The following is a 23,486-nucleotide window of genomic DNA, read 5'->3' as shown; positions in this document are numbered from 1 at the left end:
ACCACTACCACCAAGCACAGTTTTTCTTCCGTTGTTTATTAAGACTCCAGGAACAGATAGCATATCTGATTCTGCATTTCTTGAGAATCTCAATGTCCCTGTTACAGCAAAGCACCACGCACAGCAATAGATTACCATGTCAGATGATCCCTTTGTGCAATATGAGCACTTTGCCAAATCTTGGGAACACTTAGGACAAGGCCATAGATGGAAAAAGCAGCTGAAGGTTTTACAAAGCAAGAAAACATCAGAAGCTGGAGTGAGAAAAGTTAGTTACAATTCAGATACCCAACAGAGTGAAGACGCAGAGGAAATCATCCAGCACAGGGGAAGAATCTGTTTGATCTGACAGGGAGCAGGTTATAAAAGTAGTACTTTCGCTGCCAGTCACATAGACGTAAAGAAGCAACAGGATTAAAACGGTTGTATTCAAAAGACAAGTCTTCTAGATGCACTTGCTCAAAGTAGAAACAAGAGATAGGAGATCTTGAGTCGCACAGTTTATCCTACTGAAAGGAAGGTACCACCACCATTTGTAGACTGCAGCTTTTTCAGGTTTTTCACTAACCTTTCCTTCTGTGAAAGATGTGTCCAATGCAACAGCCTGTTACAGTTTCAGACATGGCTGCACGAACTGATGAGAGGTCATGAAATACAAGAGTTAACTTGCATGGCAATGAGGTCAGCACAGTACTGGGTGAAATGTAATCAGGAATGTGATTACACCTTGTAGTCCACACTGATCACATCTTCAACTTCTTTTTGAGAGAGGTTGATGTTCTGAAAATACATCCAAGGATCAACACTTTCAATTAAGTAAACTTGCTATATTTATAGTTTGCAGAATAGTACATTATTATTTTTAAATGTAGGCTAAAAGTGAGATAGCTCATTTTTTTCTCCTCTTCAGAGCTTAAGACATTTCCCACCCTGAGGCAGTGTCCACAATACAAAAAAGCAATGAGGTTCTTGTAGTCAATTACAGAAAGATAAGAAGCCCACTAAGACTGACAGGAAACGTTAACCACACGAAGCATTTTGGACCATCTATCTCTCAGAAGCAATGTGTGAAATAAATTTTGCTGCTGCTTTCTACAGAAACAGTGCAATCTCTAAAAGACAGATGCTTCAGAAATTCACCTGCTGAAGTTACAGCTCCAGAAAACTCACATCACTTTTGTGCTCTTAAGCAAATGTGCACATTGTGCAAATGATTTCATCACCATACTGTAACATGGGAGTTCTGGTGTGATCCCAGCACTGCAGGTACTGAGACAAAGACAGCACGGCTCACGACGACTGAAACCTGAATATGTGTCCGCTCACATCTCGCACCAGCAGTGCTTTGCACAGAAGCCAGTTCCACCATTAACAACTTTTTATGCCTCTAAAATACTCTTTATTCCAAAGCACTTCAGTGCAGGTTGTTGTGTTCTGACAAAAGAATAAGTTAACCCATTCGTAGATAGGTGAACTCCATTCTTTGCTTCTCTATGGCAGACAACATTATTTCTATGCAGCTCAGCAAGCACTGCCTTCTCAAAGACTGCTCCCCACTGCCCCTATGATGTTGCTCTTGCACCTTTAAACACAGTAATAGGAAAGTGTCAGTCAGAAAAGGTTGAGAAAAAAACAGTTTCTTCAGAGGAAAATTCATAATTAAAGTGCATGAAAACATTTAAAGTCACAGGGTGAACCACAGTCATTGATAAAATGCACTTTAACACTGATAATGCCTTCAACTCTTCCAGCTGCTATAGGAAGAACTACTCCTTTGAAGATGGAAGCAAGGTTGCAAACAAGAAAACCCGCTAAAGATTTCTGGTTTGTCCCTTTAGAGGCATCATCTCAGTTGCTGATAGCTCGGGCTGCAGCAGTGACTGCTCCTCTGAAACAGCTGATCTCAGTTGTTTCTGTGGCACCTGTTTCCGTGATCTCATCTCTATAGCAGGAGACATAAAAACAGCAGCCCTTTGTCAGCAGGAAGCTAACAAAGGGATCCAGTTTTTAGAAGAATGCAGGTTTAGGGAAACCCAACATACACCCAATTAAGCACTTCAAGTGCTGAAACCTCCCCATTCCTGCAGTTCTGGCATTTAGGAAGAGACTGCGCTGAAAGAGCAGGAAGCTGTGCAATTCTGATGCAGATTCTGCCTGAGCCTCCCAGGTATAATGAGGGAAACAAACAATGAGAGCTAAGGCAGAATTTGACTAAGCTGTGAGTGTTAGTGCCCTGACTTATGCTGTAAAAGCTTTGATTTTAATACCTGTAGAACGAGTAGGTCTACGTTTCAGCTTTTTTTAATACAAAAAGCAACATGCATTTGGGATACTGATCTAAGTCAAAGGCAAGAACAGCCCTTGCCCCTCTCAGCAGTGCTTTCTGCCTATTTCCAACGGAGATGAATAGGAATGGCCTCTCCTTTGTTCTCACTATTTATTCCTGAACTCCAATCAATTATTTATGTGCTCAGCTCACAAGTGATGCTGCTACTATTCAGTACTCTGAAACAATTTCTTGAGCAAACTGACCTAAAATTTCTGTTACCAAAAGACATAACATGCAAACAGTGCAGCTGAGCAGGAAGCCAAAAGGACACAGAAGACATTTCTTCATTATTTGACTTTACCTTCCGGATTTATTTCCAAATCATTGGTGTTTCCAGGCTCTTCCTTAAGAACTCCCACTTCCTTTGCCCAACTTGTCCATTTTATTTCCTCTACTCTGGAGAAACAAAATGCAAGAGACACATGCATGAAGCACAGCATTTATCCAGGTCTCATTGTCCTGTGGCATCTCAGTCAACCCCATCCTGCTAACGCAGACCTAATACTTTGGCTGTAGCAACAGTACCCTACAGAGCTTTTTCTAGAGAAAAGACCTTCTGTAGTCTAAGCTCTCTGAGGTAAATACCTATCCCTCTGCATGTGGTATGCTGGCCTATGCCACTTGTTTGTTTTAAAATACTCCAGTTCCTCCCAGGGAACATACTTAATACAAAGGAACCTCTTAGATTCCCCTTTCTATACATGCTTCATTGCACGTAAAGCCCTGGAGCTACAGAAGTGCTGCTTGGCACTTTGTTTCTCTGAGCAGAGAAAAGTTTACCGTGCTCCCAGCCCCACTGTGGGTGGAGAAGTACTGCCTTTTCATGTTGCACTCATACTGCATGCTCCTGAGGGAAGGGGATACCAGCCTACCCCCCTACCACCACAGCCAACTCCAGGCACAGCTACTTGCAGTAGTGAAGAAAGCATTGTTGCAGACAGCCTGCCACCATAACCACATCCACAGATGTGGGTTAAACAGCACACATCTTGGTGACTTGCTCTCAAACTTTCAGCAGTGAAATCACCAGCCAGCGTGCATGTACCAGGAACATGTGGTTGAGTCACTCAGCCAAGTCCGTGCTGAAACTCCTGTGGTGGAGCAGGGCTACCAGCTTATCATTCACAGGAATCCACCACTATGCTGAAGTTTAAGTTTAAGGGTAGCAGCACATCTGTCTTACCTGAAGCACCACCTCTCATCTTTTTTATTGAGACCCACTGACATCAAGCAGCCAGATCTCCTCTTTCCTCCTTGGCGCCACAGCCAGGCCTTCTCTATTTCTAGAATAGCAATAGCCCTCTGAAAGAAGAAGTCCGTGTCAGGAGAAAAACAGGCCATGCAGAGCCCAGTCCCTCATTTTCTTTAAATCTTCCCCAGTTAGAGAGTACTTTGACTTGGAAAATCACTTTGGACATCAGCCTCAAAGTGCTCCTTAGCTTAACTGTATCAGACCAAAATTGTAATTCACTCAAGTTACTTGTGCACATGGATCTGAACAGGCTAGTTGTCAGGCAAACAGCATGAGTTTTAAATACACCTAAAAATGATGTTAGAGTTTATCCCCAGAGTGGTAAATTTATATAAAAGAAAACTTTACAGCTGAGGTTTAGGACAAAGACAGTGTCATTAGGAAATTCAAGTAGGAATTTCAAGTAGGAATTAGGAAATTCAAGTAGGAATTTGGACCATGATAACTGCTGAGCAGCACTGTGTCTCACCTGCAGCTTCCAAACACTTTTGCTGTAGCCAGAAATATCAGTGACAGTCTCACTCATGAGAGCAATCAGCATGTTGAGCAAAAGGATGTAGGTGAGGATCACAAAAAGCAGCAGCAGAAGCATGACAAAGTATCTGAATCTGGCATGTTCATGAAAATCCAGGTCACCCATCCCAATGGTGATCTTGAAGAGCTCCAGGCAGACACTGAGCAGCCCACCATACATAGCATGGCTCCCAGCATTCTCCATCTGAGCAACAGACTTGTTCTGAGAGAGTGAAGGAGCATCTCCCATCAGCGTAACCAGAGCTGTGAGAAAAACAGAATTTGAATCCTCCTCAGAAAAACATTACTTCTTGCAGCCCAGCCTATAGCACGATGCTGATTAAGTCCTTACCTGCAGCAAAGCCAAAGAGGAAGATAATATAAACCAAGAGGAAACGCAATAGATCTCTCAGGATAGTCTGAAATAAATCAGGAGGAAGTGTCATTCCTTCTCAAGCAGCTGCTTCCAGATTATTTCAATGCACATAGCTCTTTCTCTTCTATCCTCACTGGGTTTCACACAAGTGGTTATCAGACTCCTTCCCTTCTCATCTCACCTCTACTTTGTCTTGCCATTCTAGTCCCAAACTCTCACATGGATCTGGAAACACTTCTCAGCCCAAGCACAACTTTTCCAGGGAACTTACACTGGCTTCGACTGCTGGTTTTGTCACTTTCTGACCAACAAGTAAATGCCAGCTGCTCTAACTTGCCAGATTCAAAGATGGCAAAACAGTGGTTTGCCACAACTGCACTCCCTTGAAGAAGAAATCTAAGCTCCTTCTGCAATTTATTCCAAGTCCATATATCAATTCATTTTATGGTTTTCACGGTCCTGAGAGAATAAAAGTAATGGCAGGAATTCTATTAGCTCCTGACACATAAAAGTTTTCCACATAAAATGTCTCCCAAGTACTGACCTTCTGTATCATGACACTGTAAATGCCAATGCGCTGAAAGCCCCGAGTGTAGTACAGCATGTTCACCCATCCCAGAAGCAGAGAGAACACCATCACTGCCACATAGTTTTCTGAACTTGCGCCATACAGGACTGCTGACAACAGCAATGAGAAAGCCTGGATGAAGCTGGAGAGAAGTAGAATGAGTGACACAGTAATGTGCTTCAACAGAAAGGCCCATCTGCAGTTTGTTCCGTTTTGCAAGGAAAAGTGAACACGTTTTACCAGGCTACACAGAGCACATAAAGTGACAGCTAATCAGGCACATAGTTTATATAAGCAAATCCTGTTATAACCCAATGTCATATTGTTGCAGTTTTGTTATGAACTGGTTAATCTCACAGTATGGAAGCTCTTAACTGCTTAATGCAACTCGTGTAACCGACAGAAAATAGCAAAAGAACTCTAACTCATGAACATGTACACATATACATGCAAACACATGCAGCTACACATTTGTCCTCAAAAAATGCAAAGTCTCTTTCTTTTTGAACAAAATTTGAGCCATGGTGATGACATGATTCAAAACTTGAGCTCTTTTTCTAACAAGTACATGCTTTAAACTGTGGAATAACGGAAGATCTGCCCTTTGCTGTGTTCCACCACAAGTCCAGATACAGGCTCTACCCCACTAAGTCTATCACAACAAAGGGTTATGACAAGATGCAGCAGGTAGGAGAAACAAGCAGGAAAGGGGTGGAAAGAGGAGACAGCGGCAGAGAATCAATCTTTCCTGCTCACCATCTCTCTAGTAATGTTAGGGCAACTTAGCAGCACACAGCAGAGAACCAATTTCACCCGTGCTTTCATTGCACAAAAAACCTCAAGAGACATACATCAAGATCTCAACACAGCTGTCAGAACACATAGTCTTCAGGGACTGGCGTCTCCTCCGCAGATACAGACTCTAATTGAGAAAAAATCAATGGTAGCCATTCATCAGGGCAACAGAACATCCTAAAGATCGATTCCTGCCTGGCATAGCCTATTGTATGGGAGAGAGGTTCACTCCATAAGCTCCACCTCCTGCTTTCACCATCAAGATCCAAATTTTCAGCTAGTCACCCTTCCACAGCCTTATTTGTAAAAGGAGAAGTACAAACAAAGGCTAAATAATGGCTCAGCCTTCTGTCCTTATTAATAGTATTAATAACACTAAATGCTAGGGATGCACTTTAGTACCATAAATCACAAGTCACTCCTAATTAATTACTGTTGTGAGCCTATTCCTCCTCTCGCCCAGGAGCCTGGCCTATACCACTCCTGTCATTACAGGATCACTCTGATACTGTGTTTCAGAGCAGGGTTCTCTCTTGCCACCCACTCATGCACATTCTGACCTCAGGAGAACCAAATCTGTTGCCTCCACATCAGTGACAGTTTTGTTTTCTAGTTTTCATTCTTACAGTGAGACTAGACAAGAGAGTCACATACCTGAGCAAAAATTAGGTATACACCTCCAAGCAAGATAATGATCAGCCCAGAGACCCACAGGAAGCCTCCAGCTGTGAACTCCACTGGAAATGAAGGCTGCAAGATAAAGACAAAGAAGCAAAATACCAAATACTGACATTGGTAGTTGTGATAAACCCCCCAAGCCTTTTAAAACTCAACTCCATTCATTCAGGCCTTTTAGATAAAAGAACATTGGGCTTACCTTTACCCTTAAGGGCTGATAGTAGGCAATAGCTGTAAAGATGATCATGAATGACAAGTATGAGATAAAACTGAAGTAGAATCTCTTGGAAGCAAATGTTTCCCATTTCTGCTGAAGCAGTTTGTTCAGTGGCTCCAAAACCACCATTTTGTACCGATTCTATGAAGAAGGGAGAAAACCCACCATCAACAACAAATGTACCATCAGAAATGTGAACTCACCAGAGGAATTTCTTTTTCAGGGTTGGAGTTCAGTGGCTGCAATTAGGCTATCCCTAAGGGTTTATTCAGTTAAGGCTGTCAGTATGAAAAAACATTAAACATCCCATTGGAAGTTAATTCTGTTAGGCTTCATGAGAAAAGCAAAGCAGCTTAGGACAACTTCAGCTTAGGACAACCAAAGGATCAAAACCACCTCAAGGTGGTGCAAAAACTGTTGCTGTCTTTAACTTTTAGTAAAAAGTACTCACTGGTGTGTCACTGCTGTATGCCAGAATCTCCAGCACAGAGTTTTCCTCAAAGCTGTCTAGAGAAGACAAGTCATAGAGGGAGACATGGATAGGTCCATAGGTCCATTCAGTGAACTTGCGGGACAGGTGCCTGTACACTGGGTCTTTGATCTCTCTTTGGATGATGTGTCTGAAGATCTGAAGAGAAAAATATCAGAAAAATGTGCATGCAATTAAGATACAAAATGACCCAAGCATACCCAAATCATCTTCAAATAAACACCTAGCTTTCTGCATTACACACTGTGTTTTATCCAAACACCAGACTATATGGCTGAAATCAGGCGAGATACTGCTATATCAGACCCTCCTGATATGCTGAGGATATATGCTGCAGTTGTCATTGTTTCCCAGCAACCTCAGGAATTCCCTCTATTTGTCTTTACCTCCACTTTGCCGGTCTTGGCAGCAAGTTGCAGGGGATTTAATCCGTCATAATTCACGATCTCCTCCAGTTTCACTGTTGGGTCAGTCTTCACACCTGCCTTCAGGATTTCAACGTATACTGTGCTCACAAACTTGGTGTTCTCCTCAGTGTCATCTGCAATCATCACCAGGGCATGGAGGACTGTGTTGCCCTGTGTGTCTTGCTCCTGGAGTCTGGCTTTTTGGTGGGGGTTGTTTAGAAGATATTCTACCACCTCAAACTGGTTGGTACAGGCAGCCAAAGAGAGGGGAAGTTCACCTGAAGAGATTTAGACAGTAGTTGGGAGGGGCAGCAGGAAGTGTGAAAAGAAATTGAAAGCAATAACAACACAATTCTGGCAAAATACATTTATTGTGTAGTTTTATTATTGGAACACAGAACAAATTATTTTCCAGCACCCCTAAATTCAGTAAAAGCTCTCAGTAAACAGTAATTCCTTATCTTAGGGAGCCAAAACATTTTTCCAGTCTCCTAATTTGATTGCACAAACCCAGTGTTTGCCTCTGTCTGAAGCCCTTTAGGTAGAATCATAGAATGGCTTGGGTTGGAAGGCACCTTAAAAGATCATCTAGTTCCAACCTCTGACGTTAGGATAGGATTAAATACATAACATCAAACATGATAGCAAGTGCTTTTAGGACACCTTGGTCTGTGAAAGTATTCAGCCATTCAAATAAGTGAAGGGTTCCTTGATTACAGGACAGTGAAGTCATGCACAGAGGGACAAACCCAGCTAGAACCAGTGGCATCAATTACACTGTAAGGTTAAAACAACCCAAAGAAATGTGTTCCACACAGACTCACCAAAATAAAAGCAAACTCCCTCTTTCTTCTTCCTGAAGAATTCACCATGAGCTCTGGCATGGACATCAGCTCCATGCTCTACTAGAACTTTCACTAAGTCCAGGCTCCTTTTCTCTATGGCAATATGGAGTGCTGTCTGGCCTAAGGAAACAGGCAAAAACCCATAAATCAGTACCAGTATCAGAGAGAACAAGCAAAGGGCTCTTTGGCAAAGCACTGTTAAAACAATAAAGGATAACTCAGCTAGCAGAACTCATTCTTTAACAGCTACGTAGTATTTCTTTTTCACTTTCATAAATGCTTTCTAAACTTTTTATTAAACATGAATTATTTCTGTTTTATAGACTAAGAACAAAGTTGCAAAAGTGAAGGCTGAGGAGGACAGTACCAGAATCAGAAATGAGAAGTGGCAAGATGAGCAGGCTGTTACTGTAATTGCACCAGAACTCTGGAATGAGGGTCAGATGCAGAGGTGCATCTGACACAACATCAGCAGAAACCTTACCTCTGTAGTAACAGTCGGAGCATGCCACATTGACAAGCGGCCTGGGATTCTGTGTCTTCTGGTCTATTTCCAGCAAAACAGGGATTGTGTCATTCCTTCCATTTTTTAAATTCAGCAGGGCTTTCATTAAACAAGTCTTCCCAGTCTTTGCATCTAGTAGAAAAAGAAGTATCAAGTAGGCTGTGGATGTGCCCTGCACATATCCATATTACCTGATTCAGCACACCCAGAACTTAACTGTCACTGTAGGACCAAACCCAGTAATTTTAAAGGCCTTGGTATTTTCAGTCTGCAGCAGAGGCAAAAGCCTTAGGAAATATGCAACTAATGGCACTTCCCTGTACTATATTAACAAGCATTGCCTCTGCTAACCCAGTCTATGAAGTACTGAGCAGGAGCCTACCTGTGTACTCAGAGTTGGTGAGAAATTTCGAGGTCCTCCTTAAGTACTCAAGTAAGCCATCCAGTGCCTCAGGGCTACCCCTTGACACTGCACTGAAGAGTCTGTCTCTGTCAAAGCGATTGGGGTCCTTTTGGCTGCAGAAGAAATGCACAGTGTTAAGAAGTCCTGGAGACTGTAAGACAAGAGCATGCAATAAGTTCTAGTTGGTTGCGTAAGAAAAGAGGGGAGAGGTAAAAAAGTTTGTCAAAAAAAAAAAAAAAACTGTAATTTTGAGTCAAAGGAAAAATAGAGACAGCTATTTCCCATAATGCTCTGAAGTGATTGCTGTTTCCATCAGCTGGAGCTCTTCCCAGATCCAGTCTGATGTGCAGTCCTGGAATGTATCCAGAGCACAGACAAACCCAAGATAGCTGCAGGATCAGAATCGGTCCCATCACATGGTATAAAGCACTACATGAGCTCATTTACATCCCTTCCTGGCAAGAACAGTTCAGATGTATAGAGCTCCATGCTAAGTTGCTCTTACACCCAACTTGGTTTATTTGGTGCTGTTTAGTTCAAATATACTCCAAATAAACAACACACACTGTACCTTCCAAGAGCAGAGTGGAAGGGCTAACGTCCTCTTTCTACCTTTACCTCTCATCAGACAGCAGTAATATTTCTGCATTGCCACTTCTAGTTTCAACTTTTTATAGTAAAGTTTATAGGCAGGGGTCAGTACAGATCAACAGCAATTCTATCCTCATCAAATAATCAGCAATTACTCACTTGCTCACAAATCCTGGTCGATAGTTCAGATTAATCATGACTTTAGGAGAGTAGTCACTGCTTTCCTTCTGGTAAGGTGACTCCAAGGGCCGGGGCTCTCCCTTCTTCCCATATTGTCCTGATCTTTCTTCCTTTGTACTAGATGTAGGCTTATCCTCCTGGATACTGTCATCTGTTTCTAGCAGTCCTACCAACCTGTTCCTCTGACATGGGCCTGACTGATCGTTTGTGAAGTTATCCATTTCTAGCAGAGATGGCCTTGCAGATCACCAGATGTTCCCCACTGGGAGAGTAAACCTGCAAGGGCATGGGAGAATTAACACAATTTGTTCACAAACCTAGAATGTGAGCCATGAGGCACATAGAGGAAAGTTAGTTTCCAGGTCCAGTGTTCCTACAGTTGACTATGGGTGTCTTGAGAGAAGAGATTCAATAAAATTCTGCACATTCGGGGGTATCTGAATAAAGGATCAATGTCTTAAACATGGCACACATAGAAAAGCAGTACAAGAAATACAGACATCTCCTTGACAGAACATCTGAACCCCCTTTGTGAGATGATCTCACCTGTTGGCAGCAGCACGGGTTCCTTACATAAAAGGCAAAGAGAGTGGATCTTTAGGAGGCTATGATCACTGTTCTTGTCTCAGTGCAGCCAACACAGGCCAGTCACTAAGTGGCCAAAAGATAAGATTAACTATAGATTAACTCTTTTGAAACAGAGCAATAAGCTTGTTCATGTTCTCTGATGCTAAGAAAGGCACTGTTTCCACAGGGAAAACATGTGCAAAAGTTATGTTCCTCTCATGTACTGTTGCTCTGCTTAGGGCAAAATATGAGAGAACTCCCTAATGTTAGCTATCCATGTGAGTGCAGGCTTCCAACTTCCAGCTCCATAGCACAGGCACATACACACGTTGGCTGCCATGTGGACACTCACAGCCCTCAGAACCTGAACACAGCTCAGCTCTCCCAAAAGCAATGCTGGACCCAGATGTGCTGTGCACAGAACCTAAGTATTTATTACAGCACCCAGCTAGCCCACTTGTCTCATCTAGTATTTTTTACCCTTCTGAGACATCTCTTCATATTTATCTGGATACATCCCAGATCCACACCCAGTGCAAGCTGTCTGCAGCCAGCACATGATGGAGAGTCACAGTTTGTGAGGCAGAAAGGAAAAAGCCACAATTACCAGCCAGAGTTTAATAACTCTGTCCTATTCACGTGTACTCCCTCCAAATGGTTAACAGATTTTCTCTGAAGAGAAATCTCCCTTGCTGGGACTAAGCCAGTCTCCATAGCCTATATCAGCAAAGATGTACATGGACACACCATAAGGGTTCTGGCTTACATTAGGATGCAAGGCAGCATAGTTAGCTCTAAGCAGAAAGCAGCTATTATGCAGCTCACAGCAAGAAGTCCAAAGGCTGGTTTCATGACAAACCATTACAATTCAGCCACTCTGTTTAGTCTGCATTTTACTGGCAAACATTCCTCTGCACGCATACGCTTACGCCCTACAATCCCACTTCAGTCTCATTTTCTCCCCCAGAACACTTACTGGTACATTTGCCAATCCTTCAGAGTGCTATTTGTACATCCATAATAGTTTGCTTGTTGTTCTGTCTTCCTTTCCCCCCACATCATTTCTCAGTTGCAGTTTCCATCTCTCCACAGCCTCAAGAAAGTTATTTAGTGACAGTTGTTTACAGACAGAATGTCTGGTTTAAAAGCAAAAGCAAAATGGTCCTTAAAAAAAAAGAAGACCCTATAATAAATACATCCAAGTCATGTTTTCCTAGGAAACAGGCAGCATTCTCTGTTTGTCAGCTCAGTTTTAACTTCTCATGAACTGAGTTGTCCTCTTCTGCAACTTTACCGAGCCTTTTTGAGTAGTGCAGCATTAAAAAAAAAAGCCCTGTTGTCAAAAGAGGAAGAGCACAGCACTTACCCCAAGTTGCTGCAAGCTCCACCCAAGAACTGATCTCACAGGGAGTCCCAACTGATCTTCAGAAGCCAAATAGACTCCCCGTAGAAAAGATGTCAAATAACATGCGTTAATAAGCATGAAAGCAGCCCACAGATTATTCACATCCATGCATGAGAACTCTTTTCTTCTGCAGAGACCACCACACTCATCTTAGCACTCTCGTGATGGCACAACATTGAACTCCTAGCCGGTGGTGGTCCATGAAAGAATCCAGCCTGTGAGAAGGAATAACTGGCTGATTATTTACTCAACTGTATAGCTTTTTGCAAAGTGAAGAAGGGCTTGCACAGGAAATGACTAGATAGATTTCTCAGTAAAAGAGAGAGCCAATGACTGCACTGCTCTTATATGGGAAAGCTGGCTGGCTATTGCAAATTCATCATGCTTAACTCCTTCCTGCACAGGAGGCATCTTGTGGCTTCCAACAGCCCACTTAGACCGCAGGGGATGATCAAACCCTGGCAATGCCAGAGCCTGTGGTTCAGCTGTAACGTTTGTCACAAGACACTCTGCCCCAAGAAAAGCAAGAATGCATGGAAACATCTGAAGTCGACTGTTCCTGTGGGAAGTCAGCTGTCACACAATTTCACACACCACCATTGTGAGACAAAGCAAACCCTAGCAGACAAACTAGCCAGAATGTTAGAACAAGCATCAGCTGCTCATCACAAGGACAGGAGCCTTCACAAAGCAGCCCCACTTCATAACTGTTTATGCCAGTGGTTACTTAATTTGACACTGGTGCTCAGTTCTTGATGGGCTTGTTCTCCAGAAGGAACACCAAATCTTGGAAAGGCTATTTCTGGGAGCACAGGTGGCCATCCATACAACAGACTGTAGCTGACACCATGCACATGCACTTATCACTCTGAAAACAGGACCTCTGGGACACAGAGGATATCAGACCACATGAAGTGTCTCAGTTTTTTCTCTCCTAACAGAACTGAGGCCAGAGGACACAGCATGATCATTATTCCCAGTAGCATCAATGCAGGATGACATTCAGCACCTTTGATAGCCTTCCAAAGCACAAAGCCACAGAAGAGTTATTGTCACCCACCCTATGAAGAGTACTGATGGTTTACAAAGCCATATATGTGCTCTAGAAATCATCTAGCAAATCTTGTTAATTAACAAGATGCTATATAACTCTTTTAACCAACAGCTTGGCAGCTGTGAATTAGTTAACAAGCACTCCAAAAATGCTGAGAAGAGATGCGTCACATTCTGACATATTGAACTCTGGCTATGGATTTTTTCCAAAGCTACCACAAGCCTACAGAGAACCCAAAGCAATATTCATGCTACAGGATGGCTGGACAATGTGGGGTTTCCCGGAACATTCATTTACTCGGGAAACAACAGATGTAGAAACAGGCAGGATAGTTTAGCATAAACTTCCCTCCCCCAGCTTTCATGAGTCAGCCCACCATTCGAACCAAGGAATGAAATCAGCCTACAAAAGCGCATCATAACAGATTTGGTTCTGCTCATCTGGTTTTAATAGTTTACACAGAGGAAGGCAAATGTGCAGTTTGCTGGGAAAGGAATCACTGCCAGCTGGGAGGTCAATGCAGCAAAACAGAAACAAGGAGCTGCTGGGAGAACACAGAAACATTGGTATGCATGCACACATGCGCACACACTTTCATAGGGAGGACACTATGACAAACATTTGCATTTCCACTTGGGAGAAGGGAGAAGCGAGGCACGTGAAAACTTCAAACTGCAAAGAGAGAAATTAAACTCCAAGTGAAATTTTAAGTTCAATCAAAGAAAGTATTTCAAAATGAGCATTGCAGCACAAGTACAGATGATATGTGCTGTATGAAGAAGCACAGTAACTCATGGCAGAAAAAGCAATGATTCAAACCTGATTAAAAAGAACGCAACAAGAAGCAGAAGGGAGGACGGCTTTCTGAAAAGACGTGAACGAGCATCTCTTAAAGTATGTATTCTCTGATCACACACAGAGTACAGATGAACACACCAGTTTTTACCAAATACTGAAAAATACTTTTATAATTAACATCATATTTTCTGCATGCTGTAAACAGGAAAACAAAGTCACTTTGTCTGTAGTTTAATTACAGCTTTGATCTGTAGCCACTGTAAGGGGCAGCAGCTCAAAATCACCCTCACAAAAGAAAGAAGTCTGTAAGAGTTGCATGTAGAGGAGCATTAAAAGGTCTTCTGGAACAACGGGTGGGTGAGCGTTTCATTCAGACCTCAGGAAGGTCACAAAGATAAAGAGAAGATTGCTACTTTTAAAGGTGCTCTTTCAGACCTGGGGAAATACCAAGTGCTTTTGCAATGCCAGATTTTCATATGACTGTTACACAAAACTCACATTGGAGGGATGAATTTCAATTGATTATAGTTATACAGATGGAACCTTATAGTGTTAGAGGGACCAGACAGCGCCCAATTTATAATCCAAATATTCTTAAATATAATTACTTCTCAAAACTTGCTATTGCCCCACCAACTCAATTGTTTACACAACAGTATTTTGCTAACCACTCGTCTTGCATCACTACATTTTAATACTCCTATCTGCATTACTTCTCAGGCCGTTGAAGGAAGTATCCACCTCTCATATTCCTTCAGTGGAAGTACTTTTGTACTCAATGTATCCTTTTCTGTAGGATTCCAGCCTAAAGAAATGCTCCGCTGACGATCATACCATCAACAAAACACGAAATCCGCTTCAAAGTAACACTTCTGTGCAGCAACAGTGACACCCGGCGGTCACTCCATGACCCTGAATTGCTGCTGCTTAACACTGAAAAACAGCAAAAGCAGCTGCAAGCACACACTTGTGAGAAACATTGTGCTTCACCCAGGGCAGCACTGCAACACTACAGCACCTCTGAATTTCACTTGTACTTCTACTGCTCTGTGCCATTTCTACTAAGTCAAACATACAGTTAATTAACTTTCGGCATGAGCCTCACCTGGTGGGCTGGGAAAACAGCATGAGAACGCATAGGTACTTGCACACAATCAGTCCAGCTGAGCAGAACAGGCCTGAGCTGCTCCCCAGCCACCACCCCAGCTTGGTTTGGGCTGAACGCATTGTGGTTACTGAGTGCACACTGGGGAAGGTGGTGCAGACCCACCCATGCCTCCACATCACGTTCCCAGGGTCTCTGCCCTTGCAGAGCAGGCCAGACCCCAGCCACAGCTCTCCACGAAGCCAACCGCACCTAATGGCACTTAGGAAGCCTGGGTTCCACGCTGCGTTTGAACAACACTTCAGCAACAGTTCTCATTCAGTAATTGGCTCTGGAAAAAGCCACCTGCCCCTTACAGACTTGTTCTTGACCCAAAGCAAACAAAAACCCCCTTGAACCCACAGCCGGCCTAATCTGATCAGTTAGCTACTGTAACTGTTACCACGCAGCACTGTTTAATGATTAAAAGAACTTGAGAAAGGACATCTGGCAGCTGATTTCACTGTGGAGCAAAGAATCAGCAGAAAAAGTACGTTTATTCACTGCCACATCTCCTCTGGACTGTGAATTACTCAGGGAATTTATGCACTAAGGAAAGCAGGGAGTCAAAACCTGCTGCAAAGAATACCAATCACAGCTGTAACCAGAAGTGTGTTTAAATTACCTACCATCAGCGGGTTAAATCTCCCCCCATGTTCGCATCCATATGAAGAATGCCCTGCCAGTGGCAGCACTGCTATACCAGTCATTTCCAGGACACGCTCAGTAATGTTAAATGAGAACCTGGTATTTGAGAGGAAGCTGCAGCACTGCAGAAGATGAGACCCCATACTATGCATCATCTAGATGACCAGCAATGAACAAAGTGCACTGGCACAGCAGCACTGTGCATGGACCATATGGATGCTGACTCCATTTGAGCACTTAAGCAGCTCTTAATATTCAACAGATCAAGGTCTTGACAGCCATGATCCTTATAGCCTGCTTAAGCTTCCATAAAAAGGCACTTGGGTGACATCCATCCTTTAAGGCCCATTATTATGTGGCTGAACTATCATTCCAACCCTCACCTCTTAATTCCCAATACCTGCTTGGATGGAAATCAGTTCCTAATTCTTTTGTGAAGGCCAGTGTTTAACCCTAAGAGACCCACTGCACTCACCCCTTTGCTATGCAGTATTTAAGGCAGCCATTTTCATTAGAGCTAATCAATTTGAGCAAGGCTCCCATACTGCCCCAACAGTGCAGTGCTTACTGCAAACAGCCCTTCCCCACATAGAAAGTGTTTGATGTAGTTAAGCCTACAACAGAACATCCCATTTCCATTTTATGTGACTGGAACAGACAATGCAATTTTAAACATTAGAATACCTGACTGGCAAGCTGCTTACATAGCCTGCACCAAGGACAGTGAGACAGAAGTCACACCTGTGAGGCAATGGAATCTCAGGACCACCCGTTTTAACACAGTGCAGTTTACAACCCACTCCCACTACCTTGGTCCTATAGCCTTAACGTAGTTTGGTAGCAGCTGAGTCCTTACTGGAATGCTGTATCCTTCCTGGAAATATAGAATCACGTTAAATTCTAGGAAGTAGGAGTGACACAGAATTAGTGCTTAAACTTAAGACTTTAATCTGTGTTAGGATTCACCCTCACATACCTTCATAACCCACGCAAAGACACTTAAACCACCGTGGAAGAAAGCCAAAAGGAATATGTCATTTATATATACTGGGCTTAATAGCTTAAATTGAGACAGACAACAGAATGTAATGTGCAACAGAAAAACTTTATTAGCATTTCAACATACAGATCAGCAGTTACTTAAGCTTGCATTTAATTTAAGACATTAGAAAGACTACAGTGCAAACACAAGTGCTGTGCATCTTGCTTGACAAGACTGCTGACAACAACTAATAGCCACCCCTGAGGCGCAGCACCAGATGCAGGGTGGACTCCTTCTGGATGTTGTAGTCAGACAGGGTGCGCCCATCTTCCAGCTGCTTGCCAGCAAAAATCAGCCTCTGCTGATCAGGAGGAATGCCTTCTTTGTCTTGGATCTTGGCCTTCACATTCTCAATGGTGTCACTAGGCTCAACCTCGAGGGTGATGGTCTTGCCAGTCAGGGTCTTCACAAAGATCTGCATGCCTCCCCTCAGGCGCAGCACCAGATGCAGGGTGGACTCTTTCTGGATGTTGTAGTCAGACAGGGTGCGCCCATCTTCCAGCTGCTTGCCAGCAAAGATCAACCTCTGCTGATCGGGAGGAATGCCTTCTTTGTCTTGGATCTTGGCCTTCACATTTTCAATGGTGTCACTGGGCTCAACCTCAAGGGTGATGGTCTTGCCAGTCAAGGTTTTCACGAAGATCTGCATCCCACCTCTCAGGCGCAGCACCAGATGCAGGGTGGACTCTTTCTGGATGTTGTAGTCAGACAGGGTGCGCCCGTCTTCCAGCTGCTTACCAGCAAAGATCAACCTCTGCTGATCAGGAGGAATGCCTTCTTTATCCTGGATCTTGGCCTTCACATTCTCAATTGTGTCACTGGGTTCAACCTCGAGGGTGATGGTCTTGCCAGTCAGGGTCTTCACAAAGATCTGCATGCCTCCCCTCAGGCGCAGCACCAGGTGCAGGGTGGACTCTTTCTGGATGTTGTAGTCAGACAGGGTGCGCCCGTCTTCCAGCTGCTTACCAGCAAAGATCAACCTCTGCTGATCAGGAGGAATGCCTTCCTTGTCTTGGATCTTGGCCTTCACATTCTCAATGGTGTCACTGGGCTCAACCTCAAGGGTGATGGTCTTGCCAGTCAGGGTCTTCACAAAGATCTGCATGTTTACCTGAAAAACATAAAGAAGTTTCAGGCTTAGGTAAAATCACCTTAAGTCCACACATGCTTTATAAATGAAAAAAGACTCACTAATCCACATTACACTAATATCACTTAGGGTTTCTGTAAGCTATTACTAACCCTGTTCCTCCTGTTCTCCAGCTCTTTGTTAGAGTAAGACCCAATACTTCTAAAGGCCCAAGCAGTACTCGCGCAGCACAGAGGCAGCACAGCACAGCCCAGTCCCCCCTTCCCGTAACCGCAGAGGCAGACACCCCCCTTCTCCTTCCCCTTCCCCTCCCCCCCGCGGGCTCTCACGTTGACAGAACTGCAGCAGCCGCGCTGCCCCCGCCCGGCGCTGACTCAGCTCCCCCCTTCCGGGCAGCACAACGACGCGCTCCGCCATCTTTTCTAACATCCTACCTTTCTCAGACAGAAGCTGCCCCCCCCCCCCTCCCTCCCTCCCTCCCTCCCTCCCCCCTCTACCCCGGTTTTCAACAACGTCGTTAGGACGGATTAGGAACTCCACAACCACCGCAACCAACGGCCCTCAGAAAGATGACCAGAAGAAAACTCACTCCAACCCTCTCTGTCTCCCTAACGAGAAAAAACCGCCGTGCCTTTTCCCTCCCAGCCCAGCGCTCCCACCACACAACTCACGTCTCCGGCCCTGAGCGCAGCACCCAACGCAAGTCAATCTGCTTCCAGTACCAGTGGTCTGCGGGTGACGCAGCGCCGCCCGTATTTATGCGTCTGCAGCGAGACAGGCCCCGCCCCTCACTCCGCTGACGTATCCATCCACCTCTCAAAGTAGTCCCAAACAAACCCCCCCTGGTAAAACAAATACTTGCCTCTCTACCTCTCCAATCCCTCTTCCAGGAGCAAAGGGGTCCCTGATATCTTCGGCAGAGAGCTGAGACCCTTAATAACCCCAAAATTTCTGAGGGTGCGGATGGATCTGGAGTTGCGGTGAAACGGCTACTCCAAACGGTGGCAAGATCGGCGCTGATTGGTGCAGCAGTAAGAAAGGTGGCTGCTGATTGGTTGATAGGGAGAGAGCGTTGAAAAGAAAGCTCTGGAAGATTCGAGCGCTGCAGCGATCTGATTGGTGCGCGGTGAGGTCAGCCCTGTTGCTAGGGCGGCCCCGTTCTGAGAGGGCAGATTTCGGTGGGGTGGAGGCCTGTGTGCATGCGCTGCTCCGTAGGGTGGGGGCAGGAAGGGAGGCCGTGCAGGCCCTGTGGCGATGGGGACGGTGGATTTAGGCCGCATCTTTTTGCCAGCTATTGCTTAGGGAAGAGTCTGGCAGGGAGGAGGGGGCAAAAGGTACCCCGTAACCACAGCATCACAACTCATTTCTGGGACAGGGCCTGGAATAGCTGGGGCCGCTCCTGTTGTGTGTGGCTGTAAGGAGAAGCCAGGAAGAGCGGAGATGTGTCAGAAGAGCTGGAAAACATTACACAGAGAGCTGGCAAGCGTTAGCGTCTGCTGGTGTGTCACGCTGGCTGTGCTCTCCTCCTCATTCCTGACCTGCCCTCCGCCTGCTCTGCCTGGCAGCTCCTCGGTGCTGTGAGACGTGCACCTCTGCTGCACTGCTGGCACCTGCTCCTGAAAGGGCTGTCGGCTGCTTGCAGGACAGGAAGCCCTGAGCAGGTCACAGAGCAGCTTCCTGCTGTGTGCCAACGTGGCAGCGTGCTTTGTGTTAATTAAAGTTCATTATACCCTTCAGACCGGCTCTTATATCATAACCGGAGTATGCGAAATCCAGAAAGGTTTTCGTGCTGTTTAATTTGCTGCTTGGTGAACACAGATGAACTCGCTGGTAAATCCTCTGCTCAGGAAGCATGAACGTGCATGTGAATAGCAGGATTTAACACACAGCTATGAGCTGTATTTCCCTCAATTAAAAAGAAAAAGCTCTGGTTTCGTTTCTTTTAGCAAGGCCTGTGTCTGCTCAGCACTTCGTGGTTTACAGTAAAAAGGAAATAAATCTTTCCAGCAGTTATTCAGAACATAGGAAGGGAGGAAAAGAGTAACTGGAAAGCTCAGAGACTGTTCTGTGCAGTCGCTAACCTCTGAGATACTATTCAGCTACGTAGATTCAGGACAAAGGGCGGATTTGAGCAATATTACATTTGTTCCCTTAATACTGCCAACTTTGCTCACTGTTTCCAATAGGTTCTTTCTGTGTGCATAGTGCCAAAGCAGTAGATGTAAGAGCCAAGGCAGCTAAACAAGGAGCTCTGAGAAGAAAGCCATGAGAAACTAGAAATAATATTTACAAATGTGAAAGGCCACAGCTGCTAAACTGGAGCTTTACCACAAGCTAATCTAAAGGCTGGCCTGGGCGTTTTGGGCTTGCATTAAGGATTTCAGCACTTCCAGAAAATGCTGGAGGCTAAACTGTTTACGAAAGCAGTTGTTTGTTTTTGTTGTTAACTACAGTTGTAGTTAAATATATCTAAGTTTTTAGCATATATACTGCCCTTCCTCCAACAGCTCTAGGTGAATAAGCAACTGACTGTAGACTGTGTATAAATAAATGCAAACCTGAAAATATAGAGCACCGTATCTTGTGACTGGACTGACTGCACAGGTGGTTCCAGCCTTTGCCAGGGTGCAGGGCCTGCTGCTGGGGACACATGCTTCTTGCCAGCAATTTCAGAAGTAGGTCATTGGGCAGCAGTACAAAGTAACCTGCCTTCAGAAGAGGAAAACTTGGGGTCAAAGAAATGTTTCCAGTGAATCTGAACATTCTAGAACGCGGTGTCTGTTTTTATGTACACTACCATCTTAGCAACAGCATAGCATTTCCACATGAGCAATGTCAAATGAAGCAATCTGTTTATCTTTAGTTACAAGAGTTTAACTAAGGGCAGCTGGACAACCACAGGACTCATGTATGCGTGGCAAGATCAGTACTTTTCCTTTGTTCAGATAAAAATGGGTTACTTGCCATACGGAAAAACATTGTATTGTCCTACCTCGCTGAATTACTCACACGTACCTCAGGTTCATCTTACTGTATACAACACAGGATAATTACATTTATCTATTTAGGCCTGTGGAGATAAGATATTTTCTCCCCAGACCTGTAATGCTGCAATAAGGCCCAGTCACAAGACAGAGCTGTGGCGTGGTACTGCTTGTCCTTGTACAGCCAAGCTCAAGGGTTACAGAAATAACAAGTCACAATCCAAAGTACTGTAAGACACACTGTAATATTACGACATTACCAAAAAAAGACAACTCTCTGAGTTTTGTTTTGTTTTTCTAAGCCTTATGCTAAGAATAACTTAAATAAACAAAGTTTTTAATAAGCTATCAAATTCAGGAGCTGAAAACTTCATAAAAAGAACTAGCTGGAGTTGTAATAAAATAGAGAAATTGGGCAATACTTATTTGTCCCCATCTGTTTAAAGTTTAGTTTGACTTTGCAGGACGTAGGAGATACAGCTTTGTTTTAAGATCTGTGCTGCTACCATAAACATGGTTGGGCTTGTCCTTCTCTGAATGATCCAGAGGAAGATGTGGCAATTTGCTTCCTGGTGTCAGGAGACTTTACAGGGCATTTTATAAAGACGCCATCAGTCTGAAATCACAGGTTTGTGCCTGCACACAAAGCCAGTGAAAGCCACAATATCTGGGTCTGTTCTAAAAATTACACGTCTGTGCCTTTGCAGTCTGTCTCCTGCTTACCAGTCTGTTGGAGCCGATCCAAACTGCACTGCAGTGAAGGAGCTCTCTTTGTTCATGTTTTCTTTGCTGCGTCTGAGCTGATTTAGTGTGTGCTTTCAGGGATGGGAATTTTCAGCAGGATAGCAGAGGAGCATCTTGAAAAACAGAAAGAAGTCTGGAATGCTGTGAATAGTTATCAAACATTTTTCTATTGAACAAAAACACTGTGAAGGCCATTCCAAACAGCCTTTGTCCGTCAGACCCTTTGTCTTCAGATCCAGCTTGGATCCCTCGATAAGGAGAATGTCCAGAAAGGTCCCTCCCATGACATTAAGACTAAAATCCAAACATTGGTATTTTTCTGCCCTGTATAAACTGTGTAATCTTTAACGCCTCAGTGCTTTTAAGCATGGTGTTAGCTATAAGCTACTTCTAGTTCCCTGTTTGTTAGACAAAAAGCATCTGCAGTTTCTACTTCTCTTAAACCCACAAATATGTCGCAGCTTTTAGTGCTGCTTTTACAGTGAAAATGCCCTTACAGGCAGAATCCCCACACAGGCTGCAAGCCAGGTCTGCATAGCTGAGTCATTGTTATACAAGCAGAGCTGCACGGCCCAGAAAAGCACCTTTGTACTTCAGCACTAAAACACGTCAGCTGTTGAACTTTTAATATCACAATACACCCAAGAAGAACAGTCATTTACTGGACTTTTCTTCCTCTTGTCTTCCTTGCCCTCTTTCTGAGTATTTCTTCCTTTACTATTTTGTTTCAGAAGCTTTAGAGGAAAGCATTCTTCATCTTCTACTGCCACTAATGTTTGGTAAAGGTTGCAAATAACCAGTGTGAAGGCTGTTACTCTTTAGGCAGTGGGCAACATCTAACAGCCACACGTACATGTACACCCCCAATCCTCTATGCAACCACTGACATTTAGGACTTGCAATCAGAATGCCAGTAAAATTTTACATCAGCCAGAGATCTACTATAAGGTTCTATTATTGTCTCTTTCTGTAATGCCCAATTTTGAGCTTTATGAGTCCTTTGAAACAGGTGAAAAAGGAGGAAGAATATTTTTGCTGTAACCTTCTGAAATGACTGCATTTTGCTTTTCAGTTTCCTTTTTCTTTGTAGTTCTTGAAACATCATAGGGGAACAGAATTTAGCTTCTCAAAATGCTTTCTACATTTAAAATACGGTGCACTAATAGCAGAGGTAAGTGGAGAGTGGCAGATTTGCGTACATGACGTAGATTACACACTCCAGTTTTCACCCAAGAACTGCTTTAGGAGGGTGTACAAATGTTAGTGTCCCCCTCCAAACAGGCAGGTGGCTGTTTGTGAACTGATCCCTAAGCAGCTCCTCAAGCATGCTCTGCCTGTTAGCTTCGTGCTGTTCTCGTTTTTAGAGGCCAGACCACGGTAGGCTGAAACCTGCAACTGCTGCGGGCCATTCCCCACACCTAGGGCAGATAAAGCCACGCTGCAGACTACACAGACTCGGTTTCAGCTCACAGTCTCCAGTTTCACCTGAGTGACATTTCCTCCCAAAATATAAGGTGACTAACATGAAGTTGAGTGTGACTAAAGGTCTGGGAGTGGCCCAGATCAGGCGCTCCTGAAGAACATGCTGACATGGGCCAGAATTTGTCACATACAGAGTGTTTAAAATGGCTCCATTAGAATGAATAATGAGTACAGAGGTTCAGATGGGGAATAACAGGAAACTGTAACTCAGTACCCCTTCCTATCATCAGGGAAGGGTGATGCTGAGCCACTGGATTGTTATTTGAGTCCTGCTACGTGCCAACTCAAGAGGCAGCCCACGCATTGCAGATGTGTGTTTTTAAAGCTGTTTTCCAGACCAGGGAGTGCTGATGGATGTTTCATCATCGTCCAGTTGCTT

General features: G+C 44.1%; 2 protein-coding genes across 7 annotated transcripts; both read right to left on the bottom strand.

The window, feature by feature from the left end:
- Positions 1-20: 20 nt before the first annotated feature.
- TRPV2 (transient receptor potential cation channel subfamily V member 2) lies at positions 21-22,146 on the bottom strand. Of its 5 annotated transcripts, XM_040650471.2 has the most exons (17): positions 21,605-22,146; positions 20,456-20,606; positions 10,129-10,425; positions 9,358-9,491; positions 8,955-9,107; positions 8,450-8,590; positions 7,605-7,903; positions 7,180-7,356; positions 6,711-6,869; positions 6,488-6,583; positions 5,890-5,960; positions 5,015-5,180; positions 4,447-4,513; positions 4,051-4,358; positions 3,513-3,631; positions 2,631-2,725; positions 813-1,942 (listed from the first exon to the last, which is right to left on the bottom strand). In XM_040650471.2, exons 3-17 carry the CDS (start codon positions 10,368-10,370, stop codon positions 1,812-1,814), a joined length of 2,358 nt encoding a protein of 785 aa, XP_040506405.1. In that variant the 5' UTR covers positions 10,371-10,425; positions 20,456-20,606; positions 21,605-22,146; the 3' UTR covers positions 813-1,811. The 5 variants fall into 5 exon arrangements, with proteins under 5 accessions (XP_040506406.1, XP_004946742.2, XP_004946743.1 ...); XM_040650472.2 differs by lacking the exons at positions 20,456-20,606; positions 21,605-22,146 and adding an exon at positions 12,083-12,443 and having other exon boundaries at positions 21-1,987; XM_004946685.5 differs by lacking the exons at positions 20,456-20,606; positions 21,605-22,146 and adding an exon at positions 12,083-12,443 and having other exon boundaries at positions 21-1,942.
- On the bottom strand, positions 16,852-18,900 carry LOC101747587 (polyubiquitin-C-like). Of its 2 annotated transcripts, none has more exons than NM_001353988.2 (2): positions 18,760-18,900; positions 16,852-17,918 (listed from the first exon to the last, which is right to left on the bottom strand). In NM_001353988.2, the coding sequence occupies exon 2, from the start codon at positions 17,910-17,912 to the stop codon at positions 16,995-16,997; it is 918 nt and encodes a 305-aa protein (NP_001340917.1). In that variant the 5' UTR covers positions 17,913-17,918; positions 18,760-18,900; the 3' UTR covers positions 16,852-16,994. The 2 variants fall into 2 exon arrangements, with proteins under 2 accessions (NP_001340917.1, XP_004946721.1); XM_004946664.5 differs by lacking the exon at positions 18,760-18,900 and adding an exon at positions 18,569-18,628.
- Positions 22,147-23,486: the final 1,340 nt, after the last annotated feature.

The sequence above is a fragment of the Gallus gallus genome, chromosome 19 (assembly GCF_016699485.2).
Source record: "Gallus gallus isolate bGalGal1 chromosome 19, bGalGal1.mat.broiler.GRCg7b, whole genome shotgun sequence".
Lineage (NCBI taxonomy): Eukaryota > Metazoa > Chordata > Aves > Galliformes > Phasianidae > Gallus > Gallus gallus.
Note: the sequence above shows the minus strand (reverse complement) of the source record. Positions and strands in the feature narration are given on the sequence as shown.